Source organism: Pipistrellus hanaki (assembly GCF_964339955.1).
Source record: "Pipistrellus hanaki genome assembly, chromosome: 6".
Taxonomy (NCBI): Eukaryota; Metazoa; Chordata; class Mammalia; order Chiroptera; family Vespertilionidae; genus Pipistrellus; species Pipistrellus hanaki.
This window is the reverse complement of record NC_140508.1, coordinates 81,763,239-81,776,435: the sequence shown is the minus strand read 5'-3', so window position 1 is coordinate 81,776,435 and position 13,197 is coordinate 81,763,239. Positions and strand designations below refer to the sequence as shown.

The window sequence follows — 13,197 nt, the reverse complement described above, 5'->3', positions numbered from 1 at the left end:
CTTTTAAAGGTGGGGAAAATAATGCAGAAGTCAAAGAGATAAAATTAAGGGGAGAAGGATACTCACAAGTGGAAACAACAAATAAACAACAAAGAGCTAAGAGTAAACACACGCTAAGTGAACCCAACTGTACGTCCAAACAAAAAACAAAGCAAGTGGGAGCGGAGAGAGAATAAGTGAGCAGAGGCAGCCGCGCAGGGTCCAGGTGCGGGGTTCCAGAGGCAGGAAGGAGCATGTGCTGCCTTTGAATCATGTCGGGTTTCGCCCATCAGCCCAGGCCCGGGGGCAGCAGCTGTGCTGGACCCTCGCCTGGCTATGCAGACTCTGGGCATCACCAGAGGCCTCCCACCACACCCACTCCCTCCTGGACCTCCCCGCCTCCTTTGCTTGCTCGTTGCCGTCAGTAGAACCTGGGCCAGGGGGAAATGCTGCATCAGGAATCTCTTTGGCAGGCAAGGGGGCAGCCGTTTGAACAAGCCCAATGCCACCCAACAGTGCACCAGGTACCAGCTCCTTGGACGGCAGAATGTGATCTTGTCAGAGGGAGCAATGACTGAGGACACAGAGACAAGCCCTCTCCAGGCCAGCCATGCAGACTCCTCCCACAAAGTGGCCAGCTGTGTCCCAAACGATGTAATCAGTTATTACCAGTTTCGATGACAGAAAAAAATAAATGTAAGCTGACAGGAAGTCCAGAGTTCCATCACCCCCTTCACACAAGTTGGAAGGCCGAGGGAAAATCCAGGTGAATCTTTGGAGAGTGGGAATCCTAGTCTTACCTAACGGAACAGGGAGTGATTCACAGGCCAGGTCCTGCTCGCTTGAATCCTTCCAATTTTTGAAGACAGAGTCCCCAGCTGCTCCCGCTCGCTTGAATTTCAGGTGCTTGGCAGGGCAGACCCAGTTTCCGGGGCCCTGGCGCTTGGTGCTGGTGCTGCCAGCTGGCCCCCAGTCTGCTCAGCCCACTACCCCAGCGGTGCCCAGACTTGGGGATTTCATCAGTCAGCATTTGTTTTTGTTTTGATTGGTTTTTAATTAGGAGGCTGATGTAAGACGGTTAGTATTTTATTGTTCCAAGGAAAACTTTTTTTTTTAACTACCATCGTTTTCTAGAAGAAAGAACATTTTCAAACTAAAGAGACTAGATGGTCTTTCAGGTAGAATAATTTTGAGCCTCATGAAATGCTCATTATCCAAATTCCTCATTTTGACAGAGAAGCCGAGAAAAAATGGTGCCCAGCACCAGGACCTGCCTGGAGCCAAATTCCAACCAGACTGCCCTTCACGCGGTTCCCTGGCACCCTGTCCCGTTCTCAGCTCCACTCTGCAGCCATTTCACAGGGTTGATGGGGGGCACAGGGCTGAAGCCCCCACGTCAGCATGACCATGCGGCCCATCCTGCAGCTACTGGACCAGGCCTCGGAGTGGACAGGTCCGCCGCTTGCCAAGCTCCAGCCACACGGTTCTCACGTGGTGCTCAGAAGCCACTGGCGATGGGGATGGGGAACTGGTCACAGTGCTTTGGGGGAACAGAGTGGGTTTGGAATGAGATCAGGCACGAGGTAGGGTACCCCCTGTGCCAAAACAGATGTATCAGCTGTCACTCAAACCTGATGCTCCTCCTGCCCTCCCAGTGGCTGGCTCACCTTCCTCCCTGGTCTTGATGTCCTCATGTCTTCAAGTCCCATCCCAGCAGGCAGCCTGGCTGGCCCCGAGAATTCCTTGGGAGACCAGCCCTGGGAAAGAACCTCAGGGCATGAAGCACAAGCACAGAAATCTCCCGTCTCAGCCAGGACCCCACTGCCCACCGCACTCTCCAACACAGATGCTCCTCCACCTCTCCCGCAGCGCAAGAAGACACTGCAGATTTGGAGAAATTTCACTAACCATTCTGAAAACCCGGGCCTGAGGGGACTAATTCGTGTGGAACCACTTGGGGACAGTCTTGTGAGTTGCTAGGTGATCAGGCCCTGCTGGCCATTGTCTCGTCTCTCAGCCAGGCGGGGATATCACTCCTTGACGAGGTGTGTGGTTCTGCAGATGCCGGTGAAGGCTGTGGCTTTACAGCGAGTCTCCGTCTGTGAGGAGTGCTCTGCCCACTGTGGACTGCAGCACAGCACAGCTCAGGCGCCCACCCTGGGCGGCGCTGAGAGGTGGGCACAGGCAGACGCGCTCAGGACCAGACCCCCACAGGCAGTGCTGCGGGCTCGCCCACGCTGCACCCCCCACTGCGGTCTCTCATTTTGGATCTCTGGTCTCACTCGGAGGCTGTGGATCCTGCACTCTCCTCCGTCCACCCCAACAGAAGCTTATGAGGACCAACCGTGGCCCTAAATTCAGACTTTCTACAAGTAAGTGCTTCAGACCTCTCTACAGGAAGACCCCAGTGAACACTGGCAAGAATCCCTGGGACTTCGTTTAAACCGGTTCCATGGTTTGCTGTAGAGAGGCCTTGAGAGCGTGTGGTCATGTGACCTTGCTGGGTGGGCTTCCTGGTCTACCTGACCCCTGACGCCGCTGCTGCCATGGCCTCAGGTTTCACAGCCAATGCCAGGCCCTCGCTCGGGAGAATGAAGTGGACAATCTTAGAACACAGACCACGAGAGCCAGCGTGGGAGGGAATACATTTACTTTAGGTATAAAGGTTCACTATTATTAACAGGTTATCACTATAAAATGGAAATAAAAATGGCATACAGGTTTGGTGCCAAAGTGGCAGGTACATACTAAGATCAGTACAAAAATAAACTTTCAAACTACATGTTCTTAAATGTCATTGAAACAAGGTGAGCGCATCTGGCCAGGTCACGTGTGGTAATGCCAACCTCTCCGCAAAGAAGCCTGGGCGGCACTGAAACCAGAGCCTGCTGGCAGAGCCGCCCGTGTTCCTGCAAGAACCCGGCAAATGAACAAAAACAAACGCTAAGTCCTGTTCCTGAGCTAGAGGAGCGGAGCCTCTCCGCTGCGGAGTTCCTGCCGCAGAGGGCCCCTGGGGCTGAGCTAAGGGGCGATCACGAGTGCTCGGCTGGTGGCAGGGGACGTGGTGTCATAATGGGGAGAGCTGGCCCACTCTGAAACAGAAGCCGTTTGCTAACGAGAACAGTGCTTGTGAGTCATCACCAATCCTGAGAGTCTTCTGGCCACAGATCAACAGGGACGTGCGCGAAAGGGGGAACCAGAGCTGCTTGGTCCAAGCCCTGGGTGATTTGGGGGAAATCACAGCGTTTCCAGGGTCTCTGCCTCCAGATACAGATTCCCATCTGGCAGCGGCCCTCACTAGCCGACACAGCCGTGGCCCCAGGAGAGCCAAGCCAGGCCAGCTAGCCCTCTGCACTCGACGTGGTGCCTCAGCCGGCAGCAGCTCCCTCCTCCCCGGTCCCCATTAAGCGGGGCCAGGCGGCGTGCCTGTTGGAAGTGGCATGCTGGGTCGGGGAGGGTGCCGAGACCAAAGAGCAAAGCCCTGCCACCCCGCTCTGCCTGGGTGCAGCCAGGCAGGGTGCCCCAAGCCAACTCCTCCGGATCCCAGCGAGGAATGCAATGCTGAGGGAGGGGAGAGGGGCCTAGGAATGGGCGGCAGCCTCCTCAGAGCAGCTGAAGGTCCACAGGAGCCACGGACAGCTCACCATGCCCCGAGCTGGGGCAGCAGCATGGAGGAGTGGGCCCCAAGCAGCCCGGCTCTGCTCACTGGTCTTGGACCTTGGCCCTTTTGGCTTTTAGGGACAGGTGCTGCAAGAGAAAAGAGAAACTCGTCAGTGGGGTTGGTTAGACAAAGAAACCAGACTTCAACACTAGGCCCATAGAAATAACCAAATCAGAGCTTCCATCCGGTTGGCACCTTCTCGGTTAGTGCGGTGCCCTCAGGCATCTTCAGAAGAGCACCATGAGCAAGAGGGAACGCCTGCAGCGAGCACGCAGCCCGAGGCCCAGCCGGCCAGGGCTCTACCTGGGTGCACAGGCTGTGCAATGCTGTCAGTGAGACTCGGTCTCCCTCTGCCAGCCCTCAGCACAGCAGCCAAGCACCTGTGCCCAGGGACCGGCTCAGGCTGGATGCCACCTCGTGTCCATGACTTCCTTAAGAAGGGCCAGAGAAAGGTAATCTCTCCCGGCACAGGAACAAGGAGACACATCATTTTACCGAGCGTCTCAGATGCAGCAACTGTGATCCAGGCCAGGCCCCAGGAAAAGGGCACCGCCTAGTGACAGGCTTTCCTTCAGAAATGTTGCTCCTTACCAGTACAAGTAACACAAAGCATAACATTATAACCATGGGCATCAGATAAGAGGACTGACGGAGATAGCGTTCTTTACATTCTAAGGCAGCGATTTTCAACCTTTGCATCTCATGGTTGGTACCTTTGCATCTCTGAAATTCTGCAGCACACCAAAAAATATAATCTTTGCTGATCTGACGAAAATATAGGTATAATTTTGAATCATTAGCACCTGACAGCTATCGTTGTGTTGCTGCTCATTTTTTTATTTGACATTCTAAGGGGAAAACTATCAGTGCACCTGACTAGTCAGGTATCGTGTGTTTTTGTTGTTTGTTTTTAAAATATATTTTTGTTGATTTCAGAGAAGAAGGAAGAGGGAGAGATAGAAACAAAGGCAGCACACCAGCGAGCACGACAGAAGGCTGAGTGGACAGGACACACGTGTGAATTTCTAACTGCTTATGCCCAAGAAAGGACCAGTGTAGGCTCTTGCAAAGGTGCTGGTTTAGAGGTTTTCCCCAGACTCCAAAGCTATTTCTAAGAATCAGAGTGGGGAGAAATGTAAGGACTAAAAGGCAAATCTCTGACCAGGTCACCCTGTTTTCCTCCCTGGCTGTGGGTCTGGTTGAATTTTCTCAATGATCTCACTTCACTCGATGTGACCCCTACAACTAACCTTAGACACTCCCAGCCTGAGCTCGGGGTGGGAGATGACAGCACCGTGCCTGCGGACCATTTTTGGTGCTCGTTTCTGGGAAGAATGCTGAGTCTAAACAAAGCCGACTCCGGACCATTTCAGGCCTCTCTACAGGGTGAGAGTGACACTGAGAATCAGCGGGAATGGAAAGTCACCTACGGTGCCAGGAACAGAGCGGGCACCTCAGAGGTGCTGCGCTGTGTTCAACAGGCGCATCTGCCATCCACGGGCACCACTGGAGGGCTGAGGGCTCTTGGAGAAAGCCATTCATTTCGGACTAAAAGTCAGTAGCAGTACCTTTGGACTGGCTAATTAGGAGGGGCTGCGGTTCTTGGCGAATTTCAGGGCCTCGCCTGTACAATAAGGTTGGCGGACCAGGTGATTTCTAAGGGCCCCGGCCCCTCTAAAAATAACTGATCACACAATGATCAGAGCAGAGCTGCCGAGATGACAAGAGGGCATCTGGAGAGAAGAGACAAATGCAGAAATGTGTGTTGTCATTTTCTTCAAACTTCTGGGGCTATTTGCTCTTTAACTTTGTGGGTTTGACCTAAAGAAGCTCTATCTTTGAGCTGAGAAGGGAAAACGACTCAGCTTCTAGGTAATTCTGTTCCGCAGGAGCCTGCCTCTTAGGGTCCTCCTCTAACTGCCTGCACCTCGTTCCTTTAGCAAGCACCTGTAAGGCTGGCCATTCTTCCCAACTTCTTTGCCTTTTAATCGCTTCTCTTGGACTTTCCACCCGAGAGGTTTTAAAGGAAAATACTTTCTTTCACTTTAGTTTATCCTATTTGGTCAGCCCAACATACAGAGACAACACATTCTGCACTGTTATCAGTCCCTGCAGCTGGTCTCATTTGGGACTGAAATATCTTTATGAGGAGATGCTTGAAATGCTTTTTGTTTCATTGGGTAGGATTTAAACATTGTAAGAAAATGTTAAAAAGACAAGTGCCCTTTACATTGCAAGAGAGATGGATGCGATTCTCCCATTTGCAGGGTCACAACTCAGATGTCCCGGGAGCTGAACAAGGGAAGCCAGGGCTGCGCTGGGACGCCTGGAGGGTCCTTCATGCAGGCCATGCAGAAACCAAGCCCCATGTAAGCAGACACTCCTGCTTCTTTCAGGAGAAACCTCACTTTAATACACCTCTCCATGGACACAGACAATAGGGGGGTGAAGGCCTGGGGCGGAGGGTGGGGGCAGGCTGGGAGAGGCCAATGAGGGGAAAAAGGGGACATATGTAATACTGTCAACAATAAATACTTAAAAAAAAAAAAAAAAAAAAAAAAGGAACATGAAATCTATATTTAATGTGAAATCTCCCAATTTTTAAATGTACCAGTCAAGGGTTGAAAACACTGCAGTCTGGTTATAACCCTGATGAAGTTACAGGTTTGGACCTTCCCTCTGAGGTAAGTGATGGTAAAAACCAGATAAAATATCTGATGCAAATGTTGTCAGCACTGGGCAACAGACAGCACAGGGCTACAACCCCGCAGAAGGAAACTCAGGGTGCGCTCTATACTCATCCCAGGTCTCTGCCTGGCTCGGCAAACCGTGGCACGCAGAAGCACATCCTAAACAGAGAGCAGTATGCTGGACAGAGGAAACAGGTCAGAAGAGTTCAGGAAGCCCGAGGCAGCTGGAATTCACAGAAAAGTACAGCTCCAGCAATCTCTATGGGGCCGCCCTTCAGTCTTTGGCTGAGAACTAAGCTGCACATGTGCAAGCCCAGATTCGATAAGGCTGGCCAGCAACAGTGGCTGGGGTGGTGTGAGCTGACTGGGAGAGTCTGGAGGTCTGTACAGTGTGGAGACACTGGAGTTCTGACCAGAGTGCAAAGACCTCATTAAATACCCTAAGCATTCAGTTGAGACAGCAAAAAAGGCCATCATGTCATGGGAGTATGGCTACTTCAGACCAGTCCTACGAAAGACTAAAATCAAGCCTCGGTGACATTAAACTATAAGCAAGTACTTTTACCCAGAATGGTCAGAGGATATGGTAATGGCCATTTCACCTTATGTGCTATTTGGGGGATAATTTCAGGCAGTGAACTGGAGAGTGAGTGTGTGTTTAAAAAAATGAAGAGGCAGGTTAACAGGCAGTTTGGGGGGACAGATTCTGTTAGTTCCTACCGTTCCTTGTTGATAAAAGTGTGGAGCCAGCTCCAACAGCCAAGCAGACTCAATAGCAGTGACATCTCTCATATAATACTTGGAGGTTTGTATAACTTCATTGTAGATAACCCTGAAACAAGAAAGACACATGAGCTAATTTCCTATATCTGCGGATGAGAGTCAAAAATCACCATTAGAGCTGGCCACCTTTACTACATGTGTATTCCGTGTGCCAGGCACTGCATTCACAAATGCACTGCGAATAAAAGTGTCCATTTCACAGATGATACTTGGGTCCTACATGATTTCTGAAACATCTCAGCCATCCCTGACTCTCCTTGGTACAGGAGGTGCCAACCTCAACTCTTCATACACCCCTCTATCAAAGTCCTTCTCCTAAGACACTGAAATCTGTGGTGTCTCTCTCTCCAAGGTCACTATAAATTCACCTGGACCTGAATTCATCTCCACAAGGCTGTGCTCAGTGCAGGGGTTAGTATGTTTGCTGAATGGATGAGTGGTACAGGATCATCGCCATTTGTTAAGGGGCTCTCTGATAGAGCAGAAATTCTATAAATGACCCAGTATAACAGAGTAAATAGCAAAGTGTCCTGGGCACCTGTCCCAGGCGCTGTGCCAGGCAATAGGGGCCCAGAGACAAACAGAACTGGGCCTCTCCTTCGACGCATTACACGGTTACGAAGCAGGAGGATGGCTTACCAGCGAGGGGGCTTCTCTGCATAGAGGACTGACGAGGGGTGGATGTGTAGTTCATGATCGTCACGGATGGTCCTTATAAAAAAGAAGAATTTTATCTGAAGCACATTATACTCTCTGAGACGTGTTTAATATTATTAAAAATGCATGCAGATTGCACCTCACAAGAACAAAACTCTTTCTTTCCATCTTTTCTTGTGCCCTTCAAAGGCCCCTCCCCCACTGCCACCCCAGAAAGTCAAGAATAAGTCATGCAAACAAGGGAAGAAAAGAAAAGCAACACATTTTCAGAAAAAAAGTTTGGAAACATATGGCTCTGCCAGTGCTTATGTTTGTCATTTGTAGGTTCTCTTTCAAAATCATTTCCTTGGAAACAAATACTATGTTATTATTTCTATTAAACAAAACTAAATACTAAAGACTATGGGATAGATAATAATAAGGAACCAAGAAAGCTCAATATTGAAGTACCCATTTTGCTGAGAAAATATTTCAAATTTCAACTCAGATTTGACTCAATTAATTTAAAAAGCCTTACTGAGCACACAATTATCAATAAGATCAGATCACAAGGGAGCATTCACACATTCGTAGATTAGGATGTCACTGCCCAAACCATAATTATAGAGTTTCTATAGGTGCCAGGGATCTGTGTGTCAGGCAAGTGTCTCAAGCGCCATGCGGAGCTCCCTTCCAGGACCTGAGTTCTAGCTGTCCTACCAGGCAGTCTGAGCTGACAGACACTGAACTTCATCGCAAAGGGACTCACGGACTGTGAAGCCTCCAATGTAACCCATATTTCTGTTGAGGACACCGGAGCATTCTTTTAAATGCTACTAGAAACTGCTAATTAGTATTGCTGAGGAGAATGGGGTGACAACGGAGTACCGGTGCTCACTGGAGAGGACCACAGACCTCTCAGCGTAGCCTCCAACATGGACAGCTCAGCGTTGGGAGGGGGCTCCTACATGGGCAAAGAGTCATGATACTGATGGGCTAGACTACTTGGCCTGGAGTGGCAAAAAGAACACAGCAGAGATCAATGTAACGTGCTATACTTAGGTTCAAACAGATGCTGGATGGAGACCTGGTCCCTGTCCCCTTCCCCTCCTCCCCCCCTCCCCCCCCAAAAAAACAGTCCAGTGTGGCCCTGGATTGTTAATAAAGCCCCGTGTCCAGGCATCACAGCTGACCTCAAGGTAGCAGGACTGAAATGTCTTCTGAGGGGAAAAAGCTAATGACAAACGATTAAAGGAGCCCAAAGAAGAGCTGGGGAGAGAGCCTTTTGACTGCTCCCTTATTAAGTAACAGGTTGTTATGATCGCTGCACTTTAAACAGGCTACAGTGAAGTTATGAGACTAAAATGAGCCGAGAGAAAAGACAGACTGAAAGGAACAATTCAAAGTGGAATGATTTAGTTTGGAGAAAAAGTTAAGCTACACATTAGCTTTTACTATATTTAATATACTAAAGGCTGTTAGGGGGGACATCAACCACCAGTGATATTCTTTGCCTAGAAAATGGAACTGCAAGTGGCAGGCTGTAGTCTCGGGGGGGGGGGGGGGGGGGGGAGGTCCAGCACATGAAGAAACACTGGCCAACATCCAAAGACCCCAATGTGGCCACAATGCACCGGGGTAGGTGGTAGCTTCAATCCTGCAATTCTCTAAAATTATCTGAGCTACCCGGTGACAAAAGTAATTCCCCTAGCAAAGAGCATCTTTAACAGTTCCTTCTGGTCCTAGTATTCTACTATTGGAATGGAAATGTGACCAGCCTCCTGTAAATTGTCATCGTTCTACACCATGTGGATGGACTGAATATTTGAGAATCATTTCCATAAAGTTAAGAGACTTTGCTTAAAGCTATATAGCTAACCTTAGCTCACTGTTGGATAAGAGGCACGATACAAATAAGGGGAAATTCTTTAACTTCTCTCCTTTTTCTGTACAGCAGCTTTCTATGCGTTCTGGACATTTTTAAGATTTCTCCTTTAATAGATGACTTCATAAAGTATCACGTTACCTATAAGCTCCAGTAGAATGAAATCTCGCTGCATTGGCAAAGAATCCTGAAACGATGCACCTCAGAACCGGATCTGGATCACCTACACAAAGCAGCCAACAGAAGGATGGATGAGACCCTTGCCTCTGTATAGTCTGTGTGCTCAGGCCTGTGCCGCAAGGCCCACCCCAGGCTGCTTCCAGCCACCTTGCAACCTGCAATGACTGCTGAGAGAAACATGCTGAACTGTGCTGTGCCTTTGACTTGGGACCCAAACCGTCCGGGGCCACAGCTGCCCAGACTACAGCCGGGCACCAGAACTTCAGAGAGCATTCTCCTGGCTGGCCAGTGACCTCAGGAACTCATTTCTAGGAGAGCATCTTGTGGGAATGTTCCTTTCACAAGACACAAACTGGGACACCCACCCTATATTATTTCTGTGGTTATAAGCCACAGTGTGTAATTCTTCACAATTTTCAAATGTTCCATTTGAATGGGTGTCTGTATTGCTACAGTAAACATCCTCCAAGGATAAAGACTTCCATTTATTAGATGATTCCCAAAGGATACATTCCCAATTTTTGTGCAAAGTGTCCTTTATGTGTCTAATGACATACCGTATTTCATCAATTCTAAGACTCACTCTTTTTAGTGGCACACAAAATAATGGGATGCCTTATTCATGATAGCATTTAGATTCAATGAAATATAGTTTGCTGATAAATAAGTACCCAAAAGGTAGTATAACTTACAAAATCATCGACAATGGATGAGAATATCAGTTTCGCTGCATTTTTACCAGCAATGTTTTGACAAAAAGGTACCTATTCCTTTTTAGCACAGAATTGAAGAATCAGAAATTTGTACCTCTAACCACAATCTGACCCAAGAAGCCATCCCTTGTTTCCAACTGGCCATGAGAAATTTCCATGAAGAACAAAAGGGGTGAAAAAATGGTTCTTGGGGAGCAAGTGGGAGGAAATCTTGGATATTACAGTACAGAAGGCCCTCAAAGTTCAATCCTTCCCTACAAAATCTTACTCCTTAGTAAGATTTAATTTCTCTCCTTAGGAAGAATGTACTGTAACTTTTCTCCTGGGAGAGGGGTTAATAATGAAGAATAGGTTAAGAACCACAGACGCAGAAGACTGCACCTCTCTGCTAGGTGCCAGGCACTCAATCCCCAAGTTATCGCTGCCTCCTGGCCTCATTTTTCTCCTCCATAAAGTGAAGATAACACCTGGATTGTTGTGAGCATTAAACAAATTAATATATGAAAGCACTCTGGACCCTGCCTGGCCCATCACAGGAACGTACTAAGGGTGCTGAGAGTACACCTCCAGAGTGCCTGGCACACAATAGGTATTCAAAAACAACTGCTGAATGGAGGAGTAAACGTGTCACTTCCTCAGAAGTGTGGGTTCTGAGCCACACACAGACCTCCCCTGCTGTAGCCAAGTGTGTCATTCTGAACTTAACTTCTCCCCAGGACTGGACATCTCATCTGTGATATAAAGTGTGGGTGATAACCCCACACCTCGCAGAGTGGGAGGACGAGAGAACCGTAGCACCTCTGTCACAGTGTAAGGCAATTAGTGTGTCCCCACTTCAGAGGCCAGAGATCGTGCCTTACACAGCGCTTCTGTCTCACCATGGTGACGGCCCAGGTTAAACACACAGCACTTGCTGTAAAAATATCTGTATTTGAAAGTAAAATGTAACTTATATGTCATAGCCATAAATACTGTCCACTTGAAAGTAGTTTTTCTTACAAAGCCTCCATTCTAATTAACTATAGAATGTGCAATGATCTGAAGGTTAATGATTCTTAAGTGTTCTCAAGGCTTATGAAAATTTTTTAACAATAACCCTCGGACATAAAAATGGACCTCCTTAGAAAAAATATACTACTTTTACCCACAGCTTTTCATCAACTCAGGTCCAGAACACACTGCGCAGCCTCACACCACACCCCGGCATGAGATCCTAACAGTGCAGCTACACCGAGCAAAGCAAGGAACAGCACCAGCAGTGGCAGCTGACTCTTACCTTCACTCGATATCTTGGGCACTTGGAACTTGACAAGAAGCTTTTTCAACTGTTCTCTTACTGTCGCAGCTCTGACAAGACCCTTGTAATTCAGGAAATGTTCCTGACACCACTGAGAGTTCTTGTTGTGCTAGAGAATAATCCAGAAAGGGGGAGAGTGAGGAAACCACAGACAGGTTCTTGACCACAACTAGACTGTGAAAATCCTCATTTTCTCTTCCTGCATTTGCTCACTCCGTGGGGCAGGATCTTCAGACCGTAACTGGCCCTTTTTTGAGAGAGATGCTGGCAAGCTCACCATCTGACTGCTCTTTGATCTCACTCTCTGCTTAAAGGGCAAATTAGATCTTCATGACAAGCAGAGTTGTCAATCTTAATGACAATCTTAAATACCTTCCTACGTGAGTGGCAAACTACCAAACAGAATCACTTCCCTGTGGTTCTTTGTAAATCAGCGTTCCTTCCTTCGTTGGCACTGCTTGAATTTATCACTTTATCGGACTGTAGGCAGGCAATATGATACTTGTCAATTCAGAAATAATTTCCAAGTTACTACTATTTATCCTGAAAGTACAATTTTTCTATCAACAGAACTTAATTCTGTTCTATATTCTAAAGAATGATCACTATGTCTTAGATCAATTATTGCTGTGAGACTGTACCTCAGGAATTAGAGTATAAGCCACGGAGGAAAGCATTTTAAATAAGAAAATGAAAACACAGATGATTTCCCAGAAAGCAGCCACAGAACAACACAACGAAGACCTGTACCTGCATTCCACTGCAGGGGGAGCTTTAGGTTGGGGATGACATACTGCGCATATATAACAAATCTGAACTGATTTAATCCATGATTAATAATCTCAGTAAGAGACCAAGGTTTTTTCTAAAAACTGAATAATCTCCCTTCAGATATCCCTGATAACACAAAAAGTTAGTGTTTCTCCTCTGCTAAAAAAGTATTTAAAAAATGAATGCAAGATACTGAAAATCTGAAATATCTCGTCACCCCTTACATCCATCCTTTCCTTTATATGAGAGGTTTCTATTTTCATTGCCTTCATCATCTTGAGATCTCTCTTTTTAGTAATTTTTGGTGATAACTTTAAGCTATATTATTTGCTCTTACTTCCACAGAATATGAAGAACAATAAAGATGAACATCACCTAAGGCTAAGTACAGGTACGGTACGTGAATATACATAGATCCTCACATAAATGTCTTCTCACAGTGTCACAGCTTATCTGCTGCTGAGGAGAGGTGGCTGTGTGAACTCACTTAAACAGCTCTGAAGAGTCAACTAAACCTATAAGTACACCTAGCCTCACTCATTACGGGAAATGTCACAAAAGTTCCTATTCAAATGCCGGCCGTGTTGTACAGCAATGCTGGG

The 13,197-nt window shown here is 47.7% G+C and overlaps 1 protein-coding gene across 1 annotated transcript in view; it reads right to left on the bottom strand.

The window, feature by feature from the left end:
- Positions 1-2,612: 2,612 nt before the first annotated feature.
- Positions 2,613-13,197, bottom strand: part of DHX35 (DEAH-box helicase 35) — a 57,400-nt gene continuing 46,815 nt past the window's right edge. The window contains exons 18-22 of the mRNA XM_084887365.1: positions 11,804-11,933; positions 9,776-9,857; positions 7,753-7,824; positions 7,051-7,162; positions 2,613-3,726 (exon numbers count right to left, since the gene is read on the bottom strand). Of these exons, the coding sequence (XP_084743491.1) occupies positions 3,682-3,726; positions 7,051-7,162; positions 7,753-7,824; positions 9,776-9,857; positions 11,804-11,933 (441 nt within the window). The 3' untranslated portion in view covers positions 2,613-3,681. The remainder of the gene's footprint in view (positions 3,727-7,050; positions 7,163-7,752; positions 7,825-9,775; positions 9,858-11,803; positions 11,934-13,197) is intronic.